At 42.6% G+C, this 24,001-nt stretch overlaps 1 protein-coding gene across 5 annotated transcripts; it reads left to right on the top strand.

The window, feature by feature from the left end:
• Positions 1 to 556: 556 nt before the first annotated feature.
• Positions 557 to 23,402, top strand: HNRNPC (heterogeneous nuclear ribonucleoprotein C). Of its 5 annotated transcripts, none has more exons than XM_078644076.1 (9): positions 557 to 701; positions 11,934 to 12,460; positions 17,240 to 17,512; positions 17,964 to 18,042; positions 18,392 to 18,439; positions 18,866 to 19,014; positions 19,753 to 19,866; positions 22,310 to 22,449; positions 23,121 to 23,402. In XM_078644076.1, the coding sequence occupies exons 2-9, from the start codon at positions 12,406 to 12,408 to the stop codon at positions 23,196 to 23,198; spliced, it is 936 nt and encodes a 311-aa protein (XP_078500202.1). In that variant the 5' UTR covers positions 557 to 701; positions 11,934 to 12,405; the 3' UTR covers positions 23,199 to 23,402. The 5 variants fall into 5 exon arrangements, with proteins under 5 accessions (XP_078500202.1, XP_078500205.1, XP_078500204.1 ...); XM_078644079.1 differs by having other exon boundaries at positions 11,934 to 12,975; XM_078644078.1 differs by having other exon boundaries at positions 11,934 to 12,975; positions 18,866 to 19,020.
• The last annotated feature ends 599 nt before the right edge of the window (positions 23,403 to 24,001 follow it).

The raw sequence follows: 24,001 nt of genomic DNA, 5'->3' as shown, positions 1-24,001 counted from the left end.
GGACGGGGGACGCAGATGTGATATAATAGTACAATGTGGGTGCAATGAACCATTTCCGATCCACATGCACTATTTCATTTGAAAATGCACGCTTACTGAGCGATAAAATGGCGGATCACCCGCAGTCGCTCTCCCATGAGTCTAAAACCCCGACCAAACACATGCGCAAAAAAAAAAAAATGTACATGGCTCAATGTTTCTAGATAACGTCACCAGCCCGGAGAAAAGAGAAACCCGATTGGAAGCTTGGCGCAAAACTATGTATAATTGACGTGAACTTCTAGCCAATATGCGTTAAAGATGAGTAGATTTTACCTACTATCTGTCCATAAAATTCGGACAGGGAAGTCTAAAGATGACGAATCAGGCTACGATGGGTGTATTTCCCCGCCCTTTTCAAGTTTGGCTGCAGAGTAAAACCTCTCCCCGCCTCAATTCTGTCCCGCGCTAAATTCTCTGTGCTAATTAGTCCTGTAATTAGAGTGACTTGGGATCGTACCAATAGCATGACAGATACCAGATAGAGGGCAGGGCAACGGGTTAGAGTAGTCCGAGGACAGAGCACCGTTGCGGCCATTTTGTGACGCATCTGTTTGCAGGAAAACGACCAGAATCGCTGACGCCGAGAGGTTCTCTAACGCGGTACAGCCACAAGACCGAGGCTCGAAGAATAACCGAACAGCCGTAAAGGCTTAACCCCGGTGAGACGTGATGGGCAACGAAGCCTGTTGCAGGGAGTGTTGTCTCTTTTCATGGGGTATTGAAGCATTTAGGCGTTGAGTAGTATAGTAGTAGCAGGTTGGTCTTTGGTTTATAGCGTAGTGCGTCGCCTCCGACAGTTAGTTTTGCGGTGTATTCGAACAACGCGCGTCAACCTAAGAGGAACCGAGGTGCTTGTTGTGAACGTAGATTTTCTAGCTTTAGTTCGAGAGATATGGTACTATGTATATTTAGCGTCATCGGAGGTTTCAGTTTGCAGTTCCGGGTTTCCTTGTACCGACTAGCGCATTTTTGTTGTGATGGCCTGGCACTGGTCTAAATAACATTTCTGAACTGTAGACATTGACACCCTCACCGCCGACGCTTGGTCGATGTTTGTAACCAAATGCCGAAGATGATCCACGTTTAAATTACTAGCGCTCTTGCTTTTTATCTTGTTTCTGAGTGAGTACCTCATCCAACCCAGTTTTTTTTGTAGGCTTTCTGGAACATGTAATTCTGATTTAGATAGGATAAACGGGACTACATCTTTCAGAATGAAAAGCTAGAATCTGGACGCGTCAAGCTTTGTGATTTATATTTAAGACCATGTCTCCTGCTCTCCGGTCGATGTCGCACTGCAAATAAGTACATGCAGGGAAACGCTGTGCAGCACGTCTTTCTGCTCCCGGATGTCCGTACCATCGCCCCGTAACATCCTTTACCTTCTTGTCAAGTCTCCATCAGAGTACTGTTACCGGCTGTGTGGTTGCTAGCACTCCATCCCACATCTCTGCCCTATGCTGGAGAGCATGCTATTCAATGGCGACTTCCCGATGTTTGCCCTTTTAAATGGGACGAGCTGATATTTGGACCAGTGTGTGCTTCCGGGTGCACGGAGTACGACCCACCCCACACACACACACTCTTCTTAGTAGTCCAGTGTTAAAAGGTTGTTTTTTGTCCCCCTTTTCTTTTAGGTTGCGTATAACTAACTCAGTTTAGCTTCGTATATGCAAAAGGAACAACGCCGGGGTTTTAAGTGGGGTGAAGGAGAAACCCTACATATGCTCTGGTCGAGGAGGGAATTAAGCAGGAATTTTGGCTTACAACTCGCTCCCTATAGGGCAGAGGCCTTATAACATTATCGACACAGAGGCCCCTCACTGTATGCCAAACATGGAGTGGCCTGCTGATCACAATGGGTAGGGATTGAGATTTCATGAGCTCTTTCCTGTAGGTCATACTCTACTACAAATGTAAGACTTCTAACGGAACAAATTCATCAAACAAAATTGTTCTTAATTATTGGGTGCTAAGATCCTCTTACACTCTTGAGCCACAATGCAACTGCGGCAGCTTCATTAATGATAGCAGTGGCACTGCACGGGGACCATCTCCTCTAATGTGTTTTTTTTACCCCCTTCCACGCAATGCCAGGCCATCACTTCAATCGTGAAACGTACCTTTCTGAGAATAAATGAATTCCTGCATTTTGCCGCACCCTTACCTCCCACTTACCTCATAACAAAGAGTGCACATCTGCTACAATGCTAGTAGGGACAAGGAGCCCATGTGCCCCACTTTTGGGTCGAGCCTGGGCAGCGCATGCATGGCTTTATTTTACGGAGTTTTATATAGCACGTGCTTGACCTGTATCTGGTATCCGAGTGCCTTACATAGCACCAGATGCGTTACAAGAGAACACATTCATATTTGTTAGGCAGGGGGAGATTACGTGATTTGCCCAAAATCGCAGGATGTTCAGTCATTGCCGAGATACAAACGCAGTTCCCCAGATTCGAGGTCGACCTCCCTAGCTGTTAGGTTAGGCCAACTCCTCTCATGCTGTATTGGACTATGTTCTTGGAGCCCCACCTGCTCCCTGGCCATATTTGTCATTGTCCTTTTGTAAATGCTGGCTTCCGATTCGTTATTAGGCCTCTTAGTCCCTCCTAGGTACTGCATTGTCTTCATTTGTAGCTTCCCATGAGGATGGTCCTTTTAGTTTGGTTGTGTAGTAAATAACTCCAATGATCGAGTAGGTAGAGTTTGAAGGGTTCTTTATTTGAGATAGAGTAGGTGCAGCAGCAACCAGTAAACTGCCACAGAATAGAATATTAGAACATAAGACACAGAATACTACACAAGTAGGTTCCTTAAAGGCTAGAAAGATAACTTGCAATGTACTACAGGTTGTTAGAAGGTACGTTGTCCTTGGTCTGTAAACAGTATTTTCTACAATGAGTTTCTCTTACTTCAGAGGGTCTATGTTGCGCAGTTGTGTCCACTGGCTTGTTTAACTCATAGTAAACGGGGAACTTTACAATGCCAATAGCTCAAACTTGTGTAAATGTGAGAACTATTGCATTGCAGATGCTTGTTAAAGTGAGCCTTACATTGTTGTGATGCAGTGGGCCACTTGGATACCTGGGCCTCTTTGCAACTTCTTCACTAATAATGCCTACTGCTTTGCAAATAAGGCTCTCACTCATATCTGATACCCCACCCAAGGTGCCTCCTCTGCTTCAATTTCTCATTCCTCCTCCATGCTGTCACTTCTAGGCTCGATGTACACAGAGGGCTGCTGCTCTTGTGCTAGTAAAAAAAACAGCAACCCCACCACCAGTCTTGCTCAAGGCTTGTTCTGTGTTTAGCAAGGGTGATCTACTTGGGCACTAACGGGCCCCATGCCACTTTTTTGTAGTTTTCATAGTAGGGTAGGTTGACGGGCCTTCTGTGAGGATTAGAGTTGGATAGAGTTAAAGAAGAAACATGCCATTTAACCAGAGTGCTTGCCTGCTACCAGAACGAAATGTAAATGTGTGAAATTGGTTAATCCCCTAATATAATGGCTGCACTAGATACAATCTGGTTACTTTTTACAAGTGTATATTTTTAAAGCACTTTTATCTAAACACTACATTTTGCAGCAGCCTATTTTATACTGTGTAATACAATTAATAAGATTGACATTCACTGCATCTGTCACAGGCTGGGACCTCGTATCGCTATAAATAAACAAGTAATTTCTCGGCACCAATTGGAATTTAACTGTGTGGCTTGTCGCTCACAGACTATCACATTAACCAATTTTGCTTTTTAAAACGTTACAGTACATTCCCCTTTCCATTTATTAAACTTGCATTCATTTTTCATTTCAGTGTAATGTTTCATATGCAGTTAACTGAAGGTGAAAACAATGAAATGCAGAATATTTGTCCTTGCACTGCCCCCGCAACCTTAAGTATAACCATACCACACTTAGTCGTGTTTTTATTTTACTCTTCAACTAAATGTAAATAAAGTCAGTGTATAAATGGGTTTCCAGTCTATCTTAATTTACAAGTAAATTAAGAGGCATTCGCGTCTCCCCTGGGAATACAGTCGCAGTCTCATGGAGTGCCCTCCAGTTTGAAGACCTCTGCTATTGGGCTTTAGTCATCTCATTAACTGGCAAAACAATTATCACTATCCTCAACAATGATATTAAACCCCTTCAGGCAGTGTTTCCCAATTTTTTTTATATATATAAAAAACCGAATTAATAGAGCACCGAATTATGTGCTCCACCTAGTTAACACAGGTGGGACTGTTTTTTCTTTATTTAAATGTAATAGTTAACATGCTTTCAAAAGCCTGTGATTTACCAAAATAACATCCTCTTTACAATGTTTTGAATTCCTCTCGAACAGCTGTTGGTTGTAAGTTTCATGGCTTGACTATTACAGTCAGTGGCTTTCTCAAAGATGTTAATCTGTCCATACAAGCGGCTGATGGTGAACTGCACTGGAGCACTTTCCAGATTGGGGTATTGGCCTGTGGCATCTCCTCATTAAAATCACATGGCTTCTGAAAAATCTTGGTCTTGATACCAGTTCTTTGGAAATTTTGCAAAACACTTCTGCAGCATAGTATGAAGTTGGGCGCATGTCCATTTTTTTTGTTAAAACGAAGACAATTAGTGCACTTTGGACTCACTATACATATATATTGCAGTTTTATAAAGCAGTGGCACTGCTCCGTGGCAGTGGAGCACTTTACATGAGCATCAGATTACATTACGTAAAATTCAATTAATTTTTAGGTTGAGACCTACCAGACCTTGCGCTGTCTAGTTTGCCAAAGACATCCTGGGGATATTCAGAAAGCTTCACTAGGACTGCATTCCACCCATTGCTTACCATGTTTTTGTTTTAGGCTGTCTAGCTTGAGTTTGTCCTTTCCCGAAACCTTTTTACACTATTAATCCACCAGTGCCGAATTTCTGTAAACTGGCCTTAAAATCTTATTCTCGTCACTTTTGCTGTGTTCAAAAATAGAGGTCTAATGTCAGCATCTGTCTTCCTGGGAGCAGGTGTTCTTTTTCTTTCCTTTCTCTGCTTTCAAAGTGAGAGGATGTGTGTCAGTCTTGCTTGGTACCCATGTGAGAGGTGCTGAAGGGTGTTATATTATTTTTGTCAACTGGCTACGTTGGGTGTACTAAAGATTTTTTCTAGCACAAAATCAAATAGTCGTGGTAATTTCAATTGACAATGTGTTGTCTGTAATGGCAGTGTGCTACCACACCATGCATACTCAACTTTACCCCACTCTACTCAACTCCACAACACTGCACTCTACTTTGCACTACTCCACACTGCCGCTTCACTCAACGCCTCTCTACTCTATGCCAATGCACTCTACCCACACTACTCTACACCATTGTACTCTTCACTGGTGCACACTATGCCAATCTGCTCTGTTCCACTATGCGTCAATGCACTCTACCACTTTGCTTAAAACAAATACTCTCTACCAATCTACTCTTCACACCACGGTGCAACACTGTCACTGCAGTCTGCTATTCTACACCATTGCACTCTACGGCACTCTATTCTACAACACTGCACCCTCTGTCACTCTACTGCGCTCTATATCACCACACTCCACATCAATACACTATAAGTCAGTCCACTCTAATCAGCACAACTCTATTCTATTCCAGTGCATTGTACCCCACTGTACTATGCAAGACTGCACCACTTAACTATACTTTATTCTATGCCACACTGCATTTCTGAAACGCTCTATGCCACAATTGTTAGAAGGCAGTGCCTGGCATTTGACCTCTATTTGAAGCATAGCAAATGTGCCAAAGTAAATCCAAAATATTTACTGCTGTTTGTGGCTGACTGCCCTCAAGTGGGTAGGGGCCCAGAGTTTGGGGGACACTTCCTTGAGGCATTCCATGTTGATGTAATCTATATACACTTCATCCAGGATTCTGGCGCTTTTTTCCCCCCCTTCTGTTATGCAACAGATGACTCTAGTAGAGTTCATTCTCTGAGTCTAAACCCCCACCCCATACAGCATTTGGGATTCTCAGGGATGTGGAATTGCTTTAGCCCGAGGCCCAGGACATAGTTTGGGGTCAAGGGCAACACGTTTTCATGTGCATTTTGCCCTTGGGACAAGTAGGCCCAACCCCCTGGCAGCACAAACCCTTGGCTTTCAGTGTGCAGTTACCACGGGGAATGGCACTATCTGCAGTTAAGGTAATATTTTTGTCCATATGTTAATGCAGTTCAAACTTGTATTCATGGTTCAATAATTGAAAGCCTTTATTATTAGGGTGAGCACTCTTAAGTAAATGTTGTAAGCTCTGACTGCACTACTGACAGTGGTTCCAGTATAAAAATATGTATACAGTTTTACGAAGTTTAGCAATATGTGGCTATGGATAATGCTCCTAGAATTCTCTATGCTTTGATGGCAAATATTTGCAGAAGCTTGAAAGCAAGATTGAGGATTCTTTGCTTTCAAAATAAAATGTTCAAAAAAAAGAAAGCAGGGGGAAAAACATTTAGCTAAACTACTGTAACATTTCAGGTACCATTTCTTTGCAGCATCATTTAGTAACGTGTTGATGCATGCTAGTATTTCCCAAAAAATATTCATATTGGAAAATCATTGTAACCAGTTTCCACAAGATTATGGGAAACAAAAATAAACAAGCATTGGCAAAAGCCAGTAGGTCTGACATTGGTGGTCAGCTTTTTAGTTTTGTCAATGTGACTTGTTTTGTTTTTTGTTGAAACCTTATTGTTGTGGGAGCTGCCGGGCTCTCAACATTGGTCAAAGCAAAAATTGTTTTTGGTCTCAGAAGACACACACTACCACAGTAGTTACTGGCACTAGACACAACTACTGTGTGTGCCGTTATGCTCCTTGTGGGAGAGCTCATGCAAAAATCTGTGTTTGCAAGTTCACTTTTCCTCCAACCTCTTTTTTCCCAACTCTGGAAGAAGGTTTAAGTCTGCCATTGTCTGGAGTAAATTTCCACATGTATTGTAATTGCATTTATATAGCGCTTACTACACCTGACAAGGTGCCGAAGCGCTTATTTGGCAAGTAGCACGCTACCCCGGGACCCATAGAGGATAAGTGTTGAATTAGTATAGTGAAACATGCAAGTACATTTTAAGTGGTGGATAGGTTAGTCAGTTATTTGGATTTGGAATGATAGCGGAAGGATAGAGTAGGAAAACGGTTTGTATTTATGTAGCGCTTGTTACCCCTGATGGGGTGTTGACGCATGCTATTCAGGAAGCCCATAAAGGATTAGTGGTGAATTAAGATGGTGAAATATGAAGTAATTTCAGTGGTGAATATTAGTCAGTTATTTCGAGTGAGAAGGCTAGCGGAAGGATAAAAGGGGAGGAAAGGTTTGCATTCATATAGCACTTGTTACCCATGATGGGTGTTGAAGCGCTTTTCTGGCGAGTAGCACGCCTCTCCGGAACCCGTAAAGGATTAGTATTGAAAATTTGTATAGTGATATGTAAAGTAATTTGAGTAGTGGATGTTATTCGGGTAGAGAAGGGTAAGTGGCGGGATAGAAGAGGTAAAGAGACTTATATTTTTATAAAGCTTGCTACCCCTGATGGGGGTTGAAGCACAAGTAGCACGTTATTCTGGAACCCATCAGGATTAGTGTTGAATTAGTATAGTGGAACATGAAAGTTAATTTTAGTGGTGGATATGTTAGTCAGCTATTTGGATTGAGAAGGGTGGGGAGGAGTAGGGAAGAGTTTAGAAAGGTTTGTTTTAGGGGATCAATATAGTAAGAGGTGGTGTCAGATGATGCAATGAGGGGTAGAGCAGGAGAGAGTCTAGAATGGGTTATTTTGGGATCATAGTAGTGGTATGGGGTTTGGAATAAATGAGTGGATATATTGATAGTTATAGGATGAGAGATTGGGTAGTGCATTGGAAATGCTAAATTAGAAGAAAGTGATACATGTATAGATCCATAAGTAAATTGAAAGTATATAGATATACGAAGGAGGAGAGTATATTGGGCAGCGTTTCTTGCCCTGGTTCTCGTCGGTCTTGAACAGGCTCAAACGGGCAACTGCCCTTGTCCTCTCAGCCTTAACCGGCTCAAACAGGCATCTGCCCTTGTCCTCTCTGCCCTTACCCTGACCTTATATATAGTTGGAAGCTGATTCTCCTGTTCAGAATCTCCTAGGAGACAGACTGGCTCAATCCACACTTTGGACTTCTGCAGGTTAAGGCCTCACTAACATGGAATCTAACAATACTCTTTGAATACAACTTTACTCCCTCTCCTGGCCAAAAAAACGAGGTGCACAGTCCCTGGTAAGCACAGTTTAAACAGCTCACAGAAGTACCCTCTGTTGTAGAATTTCCCTGTTGCTGGGGGGTGGGTGGGGCTGGCAGAGGGGGCTGGTTTCACTGGCTTGTGAACACAAAATGGTGGCTGGGGTGCACAGTTTTAACATACAGGTCTTACCACAGAGCAAAGGAGAAATTTGGAGAGAAAACTGAAGTGTCACCAGGAATGAGAGGGATAAACTGCAGAGTTTGGACTGCAAATCCCACAATTCAACACGTTAAATGGAAACAATCATGGGCAGGAAAAAACTCACGTTTAAAACACAAAACAGGTGATAAAGTTTGCAATCACAGGCAGGTTAAAACTACAATTTTAAACTAACAACCACAGGCAAATACTGTAATCACAGAAAGGGAACATCGTTTTTTAACCACTTTTGTTTTGGGGAAGACAGCACTAGTCTGCCTTCCTACCACTTCCTGGACTCTGCTCACTGCAATCTGGGGCACAGGTAGGCTGCAACTCACAAGATGGAGTAGAATGATTTGGGGTGCACCCAGCAAAGCCTTAAGTGGCTTGGGCAGGTGTGAGGGGAGGGCTCAGATTTGCCTGGTAGCTGGAAAGCAACCCCCAGTCCTGGGTCTGCTGGCCTAGGAGTGGGGGCTGGGGAGCTGTTTCTCCTGTTAAGAATCTCCTAGGAGACAGGCTCAATCCACACTTTGGACTTTTGCAGGTAAAGGTCTCACTAACTTGAAATAGAACAATACTGTTTGAATAAAACTTTACTCCCTCTCCTGGCCAAAAAACAAAGTGCAGTCCCTAGTAAACACAGTTTAAACTGCTCACAGAAGCGCCCTCTGATGTAATTGTATTTGCATTTATCTATCGCTTACTACCCCTGACAAGGCGTCGAAGCGCTTTTCCGGCAAACAGCACACTTCTCCAGGACCCATAAAAGGATTAGTGTTGAATTAGTACAGTGAAACATGCAAGTTAGTAGGTTTGCACAGACTCAAGGGGGCATTCTAAGCCTGAAATTAATGCTTACCACTACCTTCAGCCCCTGTACAGGGCTCGAAAATCATAAAAATTCCACTAGACGTGCAGATTTAGTGACGTTAAACTTCTACTTGACCAACTGAAAGCTGAGCAAATGTGGCAAGATTTAAAATAATTTTTATAGCTCATTCTCTTTGTGAGCAATAAAGATGCCTTTAAATTTTGCTATCTTGTCACATTTGCTCTGCTTTCAGAGGCAGAGGTCAAGTGTCGGTTTGTCATCCTACTTGCCAGAAAGGATGAGTAGGACCTAAAAATAGCTCATCCTTAATGAATCTTACTCGCAAATGCGAGCAGGTGAGTGGATTTTTCAAGTCCTGCAGTATGTAGATCTGCGATAACGTGTCCACATAAAGGGATTGAATACAATCAAGGGGGAGGAGACGGATCAAAATCGATCTAGGGGGGCAAAGGACCACTCGAAGGGAGTGGAAGGTCCAGCCACAGTAGGTGCCCTCAATGATACAAGGTTCCAACAAAAAACTGGGCTGTTCCTGGATAGTGTGCGTATGGATCAGTCACAGGGGTGTGATATGGAGGTAGATGGAGACCTACCAAAGGGTAGCCACATAGAGTTGGTATTACGGTGGCCTTTAAAAGTCGCGTAGAGGTATTGTGCACGGTGGCGAATAGCATGTATCAAGTAATGGATAGCCACACATGGTTATTATTTGATAGTGTTAAACAACCATATGAGAGTATTGTGCAGAGTGGGGGGTAGCCTATATCAGAATAGACAGTTTGTTACCACTACCATAGGTCCTGATGAATCACGAGTCAATGGACCAATAGCGAGAAACATGTCTACCACATCTTTCACTTTCTAGTCTAGTCTCGAGCTGGGAAACCTAATTACCCAGCTAATGCAGACTGGTTGTCTGGTTTTAATTGGAGCAAGGGTCCACCAGAATAAAATTGCTCTCCGGTACCCGTTGCCTCATTTTAACGCACTATCGTGTCTACAACTCCCTGGCCCCTCACCCACACTTCACCAATAGGCAGTTGGATAAAAAGATCTCCGCTAAAGAGCCCCTCTTTGAGGTGTTGCCCGTTGGGGATTGCACCGCCTACCCAACTAGGAGCATTGCCTATGATGAAGCATGACACCTGCAAAGGTGTGTGAGGCCTCTATATCCAGCAAAATGGATACCCTTTGGTAGGTCTCATCTACCTCCATATCGCACCCCCTGTGACTGATCCATACGCACACTATCCAGGAACAGCCCAGTTTTTTGTTGAAACATAAAGGGATTGCAAATATTCAAACACGATTATGGTATAAACTTTGGCATAATTAAAGAGGCTATATCAAATTTCTTATGAGATTGCTGCCATAATTTGTTGCCGCACTACATGGAACCAAAGGGACAAGTGGATTTTGTTGCAGGACGAGTAGATTTATGAACCAACCTGCCCCATGGCCAAGTAGATATTTTACCAAGTTACATGGAGGAAAAGTGTATATTGGTGTAAATGGTTGAACGCTTTAGATCAAGGGACCGTTAACTGATGCCACACTGATTTTGTCATGACTGCGCTTGGCGTAAATAAAGATTTTTGGGTTATAAAAGTAAGAATAGCTGGAGTTTTCTCTAGGTGCATTCAATCTGCCACTTTTCTACTTTGTCACTTGAGACGGATGATTGGGCTCTCACTCTAGAGGAGTAAGTAAAAACTTACTGTACTGTGGACTATAGTAATTGGTAGAGGGCACAATTAATTTGATTATGCCAAAGCTCACTTTGTTCTGTGCCATGGGTATAGGCAGCAGAACTCTAATTAGTTTACCATAGTTCTACTTCGTAGAAAACACAAATGGAAATACAGGTAAATTCGTTAACAAGTTTGATTGCTTCCTGTAGTACAATGCATGTAGGACTGGATGTGACCGTGATTAGAGTGCTCTTTTCAAGTGTAACTTTTCAATCAAAGCGCTTACTAAAAGGCACAATCAATTGCCAATGTGCCTAGAACATGACATGAGAAAGAAATACTCTTGGGGCAAACCCAAATAAACCCCCTGTCTTGTATAGAACTGGTAATAAGTCATGTAGAGCCAGACCTAAAGACTATTTTATGAAACTTGGTGTATCATTTAATGGGGCTGTTATGATCTTTGCAAACTGCATAACACTTTTTACTGTACTGGTTTATTGCCTTCAACTGTTGTACAGTTCATACTTGTAGCTTGCTCGTTCCTTTACTTAGTGTATCAACTGCTCTAAGGTTCCTCATCTGCTTTTACTCCTCCACCGCCTAGACTGCGAGGTGCTCGGAGGATTCCTTCTTCACCTTGGGCTTAAGACTGGGTTGGTATGAGGTTGGAGCTGGGGTAGCCCTTTTAGAATTTTTCTGCACTTGGTACAGGAGATGTAGGTGGGTGGACCTCTTGGTTTGTCCAGTATGTAGATGAGCTTGTCTACTGACCATGGCTACGTTGTTGTTATGGGCAGGGAGAGGGTGGGATCACGGTGTCCCCAATCTGACATTGGGCAGCTATTGGTGGTCTCTAGAGTAACGTTGACTCAAAATCTTCCCCCTTCTCCTTTCACAGGGCAACAAGGTGATCGGCCCCCTGAATCCTGCTCACTGGAGCTCTCCGAAGCCCCTTCCCCACCCACAGCCCCTTTAACCCATTTCCCAAGTGCACTTTTTAGCTCGGTAGTCCATCGTAGTCTAAAGCAGTCATGAAGCACAAACACGCGCTACACCCAGAGGGAGCTTCTCTGAAGTACCTCATTTGTCATTTTTACAGTTTTCCTCAATGGAGTTGTTTGGATGATGTCATTTTCAAAAATGGATATTTATTTTTAATTTTTAATTTTTTTTTCCACAGAGGGGTTGCGTGAAGCGTAATTACAGATTAAACCACCTTGATTTCTGGTGTTAAAATGTATATAGCTGTAGCTTCTGAAATCTTCCACACACCCCAGGTTTTCGGGGGTGCCGGAATCACACTTAGGAAAAACAAATGTTAGATTTGATGCATTTTGCAAGTATTTTTGTCTCAGTCAGATTTTTCTAATATGGAATATTTTTTATTTTTTTTTCTTTTTTACAGTTTTTTGATCGTCTACTACAGTAAGTCTTCCTTTTATTTTTACAAATTTTTTTTTTGTGCAATTTTTCCTGCCTTTCCAATTCCTTTTTATGGTTGTTGTTTGTTGTTTGCTGCTGGTGTCTCTCAATGACTGTTTATTTTTACAGGCCCTATTTTTCTGCCATTGGTACAATAGCCATCTGTGATTGAAGTAGCTGGGGGTAGATTTTTAACCATTTAAATTCACTGTGAAACCATTTTCTACGTGCACCAAAAGGATATGAATCCGCTTTTTTAAGTCTCTGGCTTTAGAATGTTAGTCTATATTTTTTCTACATTTTTTTTTTCTTTTAAATGTGCTCTGCTGGTATTGCTACTGTCACCAAACCCATTCTCACAAGCCCTACCTCCCAGACATAGTCCACGTCCTAGGACCCCTTCTATCCTTCTCCCGCCCTTGCTCTTCCTCACAATGCCTCCATGGCCATCTGACTATCTGCAAGCAACAGAACCGAGCATGGCCATTGAAGTGGACTGTATCCTCGCCAGGGAGCTGGTAAGAGTGGGTGCATACGGGTGAGGGTACCAGGCTAGGTAGTTGTTTCCAAAGATGTGTAGTAAAGGATTGTTTAGAATGGGCTGAATGCAGTCTAAAGGCTTTTTTTGTATAATTAACTGCATGTGTGGTTGCATTGTTAACAATTGTGTAGGTGAATGAGTTACATATTTTCTAATTAAAATTGCCATATCAAATTCACTTATTAGCAGGCATTCACTAATGTCATGTGTTGAGTTCATGGTAGTAATTAGTTTAATTTCTTTATCACCGAAGCCACCCTGTAATATTTCTCTTAGTGAATGTGTAGTCCTTGTTTGCAATATAAAATGGTTTTACCCATTTCTGCCCTTTCACATACTGGTGGTGCAGTTTTGAGGACATCTCGCTATTGTCTGCTGTGCTGCCCTCGATTTAGAAAATAATTGTTTACATATATGGTAACTTTTTAAAGCAGTGAGTGGTGTTTGATATTCTGACTGATACTTCTACCGACAGATTCCCCTGCCTCAAATTTCTTCCAAGTGAATGGCTGTATCTGGAAAGTTTAAATGGCTGTCTTTTGCTCAAAGTGGGCACCTCAACTTGGGGGTCCAACCTGTGCATACCCTCACAGAGCTGTACAAGGCAACTCCTGAAGCAGTAATGCATTTATTTTATTCTTAATCCTTCTTAGATTAAATACTATTGATATTTTCACAAGCAGATGGCTCACTCAAATCTGCACAATATCCCTATTGCAATAACGGATCATGTGGAAAGTCTCATATTTGCTAAGGCGATAAAGGAGCAGGAGGTGGAAACCAAAGCTTTTATTGTCTGGAGCCCATTGCTGGTCCAAATTCACATATCCTACTGATTCCTGCTCGTCTGACCTGTAGATCCTTGCAGCGGGCTTCTTCCATGAATTAGTTCATGAAGAAACTCAGGAAGTACCGTAAAATTAACTCTTCGGCTTTGTGGTCTCCTGCTTGGTGCATTGGCCTTCAGTCTGGCAAGTTTGTTTCCCATACACTGGCCTCAATGTTGCCTACTAAGCCTGACTTAGTGGAGATGCCATCATTGCTGGTTCCGAGCGCTTAAGCCCCCCAGATCTGTTTTCAGTGTCCATCTCCTGGTACTAACTCCAGAGATTGTGGCATTCACTGTGGCTGTGCTGGCCCTCATCTTCTCCAAACCATATCTTTGTCAGCAGCTCTTTGTCCGTTCTGGTGACATTCAGGCTGTGATCCAGATGTTTGAGAAAGGAGCTTTGCTTCTGGGCCTGACAGTCTTTCATCTTCTGTGCCTACTTACCTCTTTCATTCTACTGTTCAGACCCCCCACCCAATGTATTTCTCTTCATTGCCTTCGGGCTCTAAATACAGTATCCCACACTTTGAAAACCACAATTAACACTTGCTGCTGAGCTGCACCGAAAGTTTTGCTTTCAGCGGGCATAGGCAAGCATCCCCTGAATGCTTTGCTGGAGTGCCTTGCCCAGGCATTTGTCTGTTATGTTGTGTTAATAATACTTGCTATAGCGCTGACTAATCACACCTGATGGCTATCTCGTGATACAGACCAAGAAATATGGGAATAGCCAGGTCTTCAAAAGTTTTTTAAATCAGTCTGTGCAGGAGTGAATATGGAAAGGTAGTTTAGGCCACGTAAGGGGCAGGCCTACCTAAGGGACAAGTATGTGTTCTACTCGCCTTGCTTGCAGCCCTCCTGAGAATCAATGGTTTAAGGCATCTGTGGCTGTAGATAAAAATGCTTTGCATACTGGATGTGTGCAAGTTGTTTACCTTTGAAGATCTTTCGAGTCACGGGGTAAGGTTACTCTTCTTGGTAATTGTCTGCATGGGCATTGACTCAAATGTTTGTTTTTCTTTCCACCATAGGGGTTGGAAGTGCATTACGGCACTAAGGTTTGAGACTGTTTTTGGGATCCTTTTGGTGCTTAATCCACTCTACCCATGTCGGGATTGTTTTGAAACAGTTTTTCTTCCGCACATATCGAAGTTCGGAGGACTTTAATTCGTTGGGTCGGCACGTTTTCTTTGCTGCCTTTGGCTCTCACCCGTTCGGGTTACTCTTTGTGCTAATTCGCCTCCATCGAGGATACTCTGATTATGGAATGGACTCTGTTTCGATACTGCCATTCCAAGTACCCACGAAGAGACCTCCACATGGTGTGGGATCTGTGCTTATCCCCGAGCACACAGAAGATTGTGAGTCCTGTCGATCAAAAAGGAACCTGCATGACCATTGGGCACAATGCAGAAACATGAAATCAAACACACATTAGATCTTCGGTTAAGACCTATACCCTTCCAAACAGTCACCTCCTGGTGATACTATATCCCCATTTCTCGAGTCAGCAGCTCTGGCGGCTGCTGCTCCACATCTTCTCCACTTCTGTGATACTTGTCCGGGAGCTCTTTCCTTTGTCCCGGGCAGTGATTGATTTTAAAAAAACGCTCATTCTTCAGCACTTTGGAGAAACCAGTGCATTACCAATGCTTGTTTTAGTAGGCTGATCATTTGTTTCACCTTTTCACTGCATCACATACTTAACTTTGCTCTCCCTTCCAGGATAATTTTGTCTTAGCAGATGAACAGTTACCCTTTGCGACTGTTAATCTTTAAAACTGCTTTCTTGAGTGCTGTTACCTCCGCATAGCGTGCTTGTGCGATAGTCATTTTATAATTTTTCAGGCAAACTGTTCCTTTAACCAAGTTTACTTGGCTACTAGAAGTTGGTAACCCATTACACATTGGTCAGTGCGTCCTCCTACCAACGCCCCGCACTCCTTCTGTTAACAAAGAGGCACGACTGCATCATCTGAAGCCTCTCTGGGCTCCCAGTTTTTACTTGGAGGGGACTGGCTGGTAACTGAGTAATGATCAGGTTTTCTTTGGCCTCAATGGTTCCAAGAAACTGAAGCCAATTCGGAAGCAGGCCACTATCTGCTCTCCATCATCCTAAACTCTTTCCAGTGAGCCTCTGGATGCAAACACTGTTTTTAATTGCCCTGGGGCGTTAGCCTCTGGATATCTGCCTGGCTGCAACGTGTTTTTAGTCCCAACCTTAACCAGGCATTATTGGCTTTACTGATTGGCAATCTTTCCAGTACTGTGTTGCAGGACTTATAAGTTTAACCATCTCTTCACCCATTACCTTGGAGGGACCAGTTGGGTGCTGATTCAAGTGGTGAGGATTCTGCCGGTAGAAGTATTACTTAATAGCAACATGTTACCTTTGTGACAACCTTTCTGGTGGATCGGGTTATGTACTTCTGCGTTGTCAAATAGATCCATCCACCTCCCTGTCCTGGAGCCAACATGTCACCTACTGTCAAAAGAAACCATTTAAGCTTTTCTAGGCCCAATTTTGTCTCCTGGAGGAGATAAAAGTAGTTGATGAATCTGCAGGTATATGGCGAATTCACCGGAAAAGATTGTTGCTGAAGATAAATAACTTGATGTATTTACGAACATAGGTTTGATTAAGAGATAAAGTACATGACGCAGGCTAATTGGTGAATGTTAGATTTATTTTATTACATCAGAGGCCAAGTGACCGTGCATTTTCATTGTTCAGAGTGATAATTATCTAGTATACAAACCAAATAAAAAGCTTAGGCAGTTCAATTAACTAAATCTTGGACATTTGCTCAATTGTAAGTCTGTAGAAATGGTCACATTATAGATCTGTCTCTGCAGATCTACACAGACACCTATAAATGTACCTGGTGTCCTAGCAGTCCCTAGGTTTTTTTTTGCTTGTTTTTTTCCCCCAGAGCTTTGAGCTGAGAATATTTGGGCCCTAGTAAGCTTTGGTTGAGCTATCTATATTCCAGCCTTGCTGTTGACCCATCTGTCTAACTTTAGCTTGCTTGAGATGAGGAAAAGAGGTTGTTCCTCTGCTCATGTTTCAGAATGAAACTTTCATATAAGTGCATTTATCCTAATAAAGTATTTAGGTTTGTCTGCAGTGGTTGGGCTTTTGGTAGGAGGCTTCCTGACCGTGCAGCATGAATTTACATTTCTGATCCAGTTATATCTAGTAACATTTACAGAAGTATTTCGCATTCTGTCCATGGCACTTGGTTCACCAAAGTGAAGCCAGTGCGGATTCAGCTCAAGGCCTGGTTTGCTATTTGCAGCTGTGTCTAGAATGCTTTGGGCCTTCTTTAACCTCATCTCGGGTGGGATGTCTGCTCATTCTGTTTTTTTTGTCGTTGCGCACACACGCTCCAGTCTTTTTCTTTTCCCCCAGGCCTCAAGATGGCGTCCCCGGTGAGAACCGTGATGGCGAGTAATGTCACGAACAAAACGGACCCTCGGTCCCTCAACTCGCGTGTCTTTATTGGCAACCTGAACACACTAGTGGTAAAGAAGAGCGATGTGGAGGCCATCTTCTCCAAGTATGGCAAGATCGTCGGCTGTTCCGTGCACAAGGGATACGCCTTCGTCCAGTATATGACTGAGCGCAATGCCCGCACAGCAGTTGCTGGGGAAGATGGTCGCATGATTGCTGGGCAGGTTCTTGGTGAGTGTAGTGATGGCCAATGCCTGTTAAGGGAACAAGGATTGTGTGAACATTACAACATATTCATTAATGGTGTTATTTCAAAAGGGATCCGCTCCACAATCTTTTGAATGAGTTATGCCACGTGGGTAACAATTTCTTTTGGGGTGCCAACTTTTAAAGTAATTAACTAATTCAATTCCTTTTAGATTTCACTTGCCTCTTCCAAGAAAATAAATGTATTCAAATAGCCTTTCGGAAGTGGATAACTGGTTGTGTAAAAACTGGTTAGCAGTTCCAGTAAACGGTTTAGATTGTTGGCCATGAATTGGGTGCTTCTCCTGTAATTCTGACTGTCAGTTAAACTGCAACAAGCACATAAAAGAAGTGCCTGCTTAATTCTGACTTTTCTCCTTAAGCGCTGGCATCTTGTGCGACTCCAATCCAACATTGTGTATCTTCATTTTTGCAGATATCAACCTGGCAGCAGAGCCCAAGGCTAACCGAGGGAAAACTCCTGCAGTAAAGAGGACGGCGGCAGATATGTATGGGTCAGTACCGTAGCCACCTAATGATTCTTATTTTGGCCATTTCGTACTATAGAGGAATTTATAACTAACTCCTTGAGGCATTCCAGCAAAAATTCTCTGCTTTAGTCTACAGCTTTTTAAAGCAGTCCTAAAAGCTTAGATTGCAGCTGGAGGAGGGCATCTATCTGGTCGTGCACTGGGTGGATGTTTAAACAGGGCGTATTTTATGCATTCCTTAATTACTTGCAATGTAATAGTTCGGCGCCCCCCCAACCCACAATATTGTACACTGATAAATAAATGACGTGTTGCCTGACTGTCTGTGCTGTATCTTTCAGACAGGGAACTACAATGCTGCTTTCTCTTACAGATCTTCTTTTGACCTGGACTATGACATACCGCGGGAATACTATGAAAGGTATAGCTTTGCTACAACTGTTTCTTGAGTTAAGAGGTCCTTTGATTTGTTTCCTGCACCTCTCCGGCTAAATGGTTTACTAATCGTATCCTAGGCCTGCAGATTTAAGATTTGTGGTGTAGGTCTGTTACCACTATGAGCATGGTGAAATTTTTAATGGTCAAAACTCTTTAACGTTGTTTATTCTAATTCGGTACCTTTTTAAATTAATACCTAGGACCAACAATTGCAGCCAATTAAGGAAGTTATGGTTGCATTGCAATCCAATCCCGTGTAGCGTCAAACTGGCTACTCTGTTCTCCTGCTTTTTTTTTTTTTTTTTTTTTTAATGAGGGTTGTTTGTTCTAACAGTTTGATGTGCAAGTTACTTTAGCAGAATAATATATCCTTTCCTCTGTCCCTCTCTGCTTTTGCCTTGCTATACAGCTATCCAGCCACTCGTGTCCCTCCACCTCCGCCCATTGCCAGAGCTGTAGTACCATCAAAACGACAACGGGTGTCGGGAAATACCTCTCGGCGTGGCAAGAGTGGATTCAATTCCAAAAGTGGACAGCGTGGATCTTCTTCTAAATCTGGTAAATGTACGTTATTTTTAGTAGCAATTGTGTTTTAAATTAACCATTTACTTGCGCATAAAGGTGAAATTTAGTGTTGCTGGAAAGGTGCACTGCAGCTTCCATGAACTTTTTTTAAAGAGGTGTTGGATTCTATTGAATGGCTTATAGTTGCTCAAAGTAAAATGTAGCGACTTCTAAATGTACATGAAATCGTTCCTACGTGATTTCCATCAGAATATAGTTAGTATGGTTTTGTAAGAAAGCAATGTGTACGGATAAGAGTTATAATACAGAGCAAGGCATATCAACGCTACAAAGGAAGGGTTCCACTCAGCTTCTTCCGTACAGGCTGTAAGCAGCCATTGGGTAATTTTTTAATATCACTGTGTTTCTATGTGATGTTGGGACTGCATTGGGTGATTTGGGAAATCGTAGCATAGTTATTCGTTATGGGCTGGCTTTTCGTCATGGCTGCTGTGGGAAGAATTGTGACTAGAGCTATACAAATAATAAGTACAAGTTTGTTGTCACTTAGGCTCACTCTTTCCAGGCTTTAAGCGGCTTGAAAATCCTAACTTATATACATGCCCGTAGTTTTAGTCTAAATTTTAGCTTATTAGAGCATATTCGCCCCAACTATCAGTGGTGGCATATGCCTTACATAGGAGCCTCAAAATACCACTAGCTGCAAAAACGTTGAGCAGGTAAGTAACTTTAATTTGAGCTCCAGTTTTATTGTCTTGTTTTTTTCTTCAGTAAAAGGAGATGATCTTCAGTCTATCAAAAAAGAGCTTAGCCAAATAAAACAGAAGGTGGACTCGCTCCTTGAGAGTCTTGAGCGGATTGAAAAAGAACAGACAAAGCAAATGGGTAAGTTCTCCCACCTTACAAAGCATACTTTACTAGGATCAGCAGATTACCTCTCATCTCCATAACCTAGTTTAAGAAAATTACGAATGTGTACTTTAATACCCATAAAATAGCTGCTTTTCTATCCTGTGGGGAGTCTGAAATAATTCTAGGATGCCCTCTTCAGGAATATGGACCTCTATTTGTACTAACCACGACCACCTACATTGAAGAGCTGTGTATGAAGAAACTTATTTCCCATAAGCCTGTCATTACCTAACTTACTTGTTGGAAAGTATATTGCATGACTATCTGTTTGAGCTTACTAATGTTCTACAATCCGAGATTATATCAAATTGTTGTTTATTTTATTTTAGGTATAGTGAGATGTGAATACAGTGAGTGTCGCTGATCCTTGTGGATGACGAGGAAAAAGCACTACGTGTTTTTAAAATACCCTTCACACACGGATTCCCATAGTGTCATGCTTCATCATGGGGGTCTTCCCGTCCCTCTACAGGGCGGGCTACTACCTACGGACTACGCGTTCACACACTGATTCCCATAGTGTCATGCTTCATCATGGGGGTCTTCCCGTCCCTCTACAGGGCGGGCTACTACCAACGGACTACGCGGGAGCACTTGTTGTGAAGATAGGCTATGTGTGGTGTGTAAACAATGTGAGTGGTAGGGGGTGAAAGGATTTATGTGAAGAATAGAAAAGTGAAATGTAAAAAATTCCCTGGCTAGTATAAAAAACAATGTATTCACTTCTCTAGCTGGAAATGTTAAAAAGGGGGTTGTGGTAGGGTAAGGTTACCCTACCACAACCCCCTTTTTAACATTCTTAATCTTCTAGCTGGAAATGTTAAAAAGGGGGTTGTGGTAGGGTAAAGTTACCCTACCACAACCCCCTTTTTAACATTTCCAGCTAGAGAAGTTCATTGTTTTTTCTACTAGCCAGGGAATTTTTTACATTTCACTTTTCTATTCTTCACATAAATCCTTTCACCCCCTACCACTCACATTGTTTACACACCACACATAGCCTATCTTAACAACAAGTGCTCCCGCGTAGTCCGTAGGTAGTAGCCTGCCCCGTAGAGGGACGGGAAGACCCCCATGATGAAGCATGACGCTATGGGAATCCGTGTGTGAGGGGTATTTTAAAAACACGTAGTGCTTTTTCCTTGTCAACCACAAGGATCAGCGACACTCACTGTATTCACATCTCACTATATCTAAAATAAAATAAAAAACAAATTGATAGAATCTTATTGATTGTAGAACATATGTATTGGAGGTTGATTCTACAAAACTACATCTACCCTCCCTCCCTCCCTCTTTTGATTAAATTGAGCTTCCTAATGTCCAGACTTAAGTCTTTGTGATCTGTGCAATGAGGAGGTAGTTCTTCATGGGATGGATACCATATGTAGTCATGTACTGGTGGGGCCTTTGGTACTGGAGTGAGGTCGTATGTTAAATGATTCCGAAAGCACCCCACCGTACTGTTCTGTAGAGAGGCAAGTGACCCTGCTGTGAGAACAGATCTCCGTAATTAGAGCTCAGTTGGATTTGCAAAGGGTCTGTGGGGTTCACATAACGCACACCATATGTAGCGTAGCGATCTTTGCTTTAGAGCAAAGACTGAGCGGGTGACAGTCTGTGGGCATCTGTGATACATTTGATATCTATACAAATAGTTATCTGGGAGAGTTAAGGATCCTGCAGCTTAAGAAACGGTGGAGAGCAGAGGATGCAAGAAAACTATCCTACTTAATAGCTGCGATTTAGCTGAAGACTAAATAAAGCCTGTGATCCGTTGTCAGAGCTAAACAACATTGCCACCATCAGACCGTTCGGGAATCTCTGATCACATACAACTCATCACATTTAAAGTGATGAGAATGCAGCTTCAGAGCAAAAAAAATCAATTCATTAAGGTTTGCTTTTGTACACTTATAAATGATGATGTACAAGCATTGGCAGCATGGCTAGAAGTTGAGGGTGGTGAAGGAAGCCCTATGACGTGGCCAGCGCTTATGATGTGGTAATAGTGATCCCTGTCCCCAATGGCGGGTGGGGTTGCAAATCAGGAGGGAGGCAGGGTGGAAGGGAGAAGGCAGCACGCATTGATAGTGACCAAGCAACCAGGACCGTGGTAGAGTACCACCTCAGACCTTGTTAGGAATGAATACTTGCTTTCCGCATCTTGTATTTTTGTGAGGGTATTAGCTGTGAGGTATAAGATTTCTAACTTGACCTTAGTACAGCAAGTCTAATCCCAGCTATTGTTCGTCCATATCCTTTCATAATATTTTTATGGCTGGAAAGACTGCAAATGGGTCGTGGGGGATTACGATCTTGAGTTGTGTAGATAGTTTTCATACTGTTGCAGTTTCATTGAATGTGTTGCATCGGACAGTGGTCCATTGGTGATGAGCAGTTTCTGTACTTGCAGATATTAAGGTGGAAGATGAACAAGGCATTTTGGGTAAGAAAGATGAGACGAACGTCAAGATGCAGTCGGAGGGAGGTGACTCGGCTGAAGAAGGTGACCTGCTGGATGAGGATGACAACGAGGATCATCCAGATGGAGGGGTAAGATGCCGGAAGAATCTGATTTGCAGTTTGAGGAATGATGTGGTAAAGTTGGCATAGTAAATTCAACAACTAGGTTGGCTAATACTGAAGCACGTGCACAATTATGGCTGCAACCGTGATTTCACCAATCAGAACTTTGGAGATGAGTACTGCGCTCTAAGTGAGACGTTTTTACATGGTACAAGGACAGCTACATGTGTGCTGTCCTGAAAGGTTGTCGGACTTTATTTTCACTCCTTTGCGAATGGAGAGCTGGGGGCAGTCAGTGCAAGACCCACTTTCTCATTGGGGAGTGGGGGGAGCAAGTACATTGTTTAACAATTCACTCACAGTAGTGGCACACAAGTGACCAGAGTTGACTAAGCCATCAGGCGCTGGTACCCTTATTTGATAGAATAGCTTGTGTACTGTTGCATTTAGTTACCCTTTAAACAACATGAAATGTCCTTTCTTGTGAACTGTTGTTACGCAGAAGTCTTGGCTTCATTAAACCACGGCTTGTGGGACACTTGTTCCTCTTAAAATCATCTGGGATCTTTTTCCTCAAGTATTTATGGTGCACTTAAAAGGTCATGATCGCAAGACTACTTCTGCCAGTCGTTCTGCAGGGCGCTTCTTTATTGATTGCATCCCTTATGACGTTTACTGTTTTGTTTTTGTATGCTTAGTGTGAGGGGTCCAAAGAAGAAAAAGAGGCAGAAGAAGGAGAAGATGATGGCGACAGTGTTATTGAAGATGAATCTTAAAATCATGAACTTTTGGTCATTCGTCACTCCCTTTTTAATCTATTGTCTGCCTCCCAGCACTTGTCTGGTGTCTGCCATCCGGTCACTCTTTGCACAGTATCCTTTCTGTCCTTTCCATTGTCTAGTTGCTCACCCAGTTTACCCCAGTCAAGTTTTCATTTTGATAACCTCTTTCAGACTTAATAAAGGATGTATGGTTTTTAAGCTGTGGTCTTTTTTTTCTTTTTTTCTCCTGTGGGCTTGAACAGTATTTACTGTGTACGAGAGAACGATCACACTGCAATGGAAATTTTACTGTATACTTTTGTTCAAAGCCACCTGTCTTCCTGCAAACTCAACTGGTGACCCTTCTGTGTCTTTGCAGACTGTCCCTTTAAAAGATTTGTCAAAGGCACCAAATTAATCGGGATTACTAACCCATGTGCTATTTGTAGCACAGCCGGAGCTTTAGCAATTGTGAGTTTTGAGGAGTTTGCTCTGAAATGAGTTGTCTCCATTAGGGAGACCTTCATACTGCTATCCACGTGGTGAATTGCTCTGATTTGCATGTTTCTGTGCACACTTTGAAGTGCATGTTTTCAAATGTGTTGGATGTAGTTGGGCCTACAAGTCTTTTTTTCCTTTGGTTCTCATATGCGACAGTCCAAAGGTGTTTGCTACAGTGCATGCTGGGTTTAGAGAACAGAACATATACATGATACCTGCCGGATGTTCCCCTTGCCCTGATACACCAACTATGAACCTTTATTTCGAGGTGTTGCAGATTAATCCGCATACCTCCCATTGGATTAGAATGTCTTAAT

This window comes from Lissotriton helveticus, chromosome 5_1, assembly GCF_964261635.1.
Source record: "Lissotriton helveticus chromosome 5_1, aLisHel1.1, whole genome shotgun sequence".
Classification (NCBI taxonomy): Eukaryota; Metazoa; Chordata; class Amphibia; order Caudata; family Salamandridae; genus Lissotriton; species Lissotriton helveticus.
Note: the sequence above shows the minus strand (reverse complement) of the source record. Positions and strands in the feature narration are given on the sequence as shown.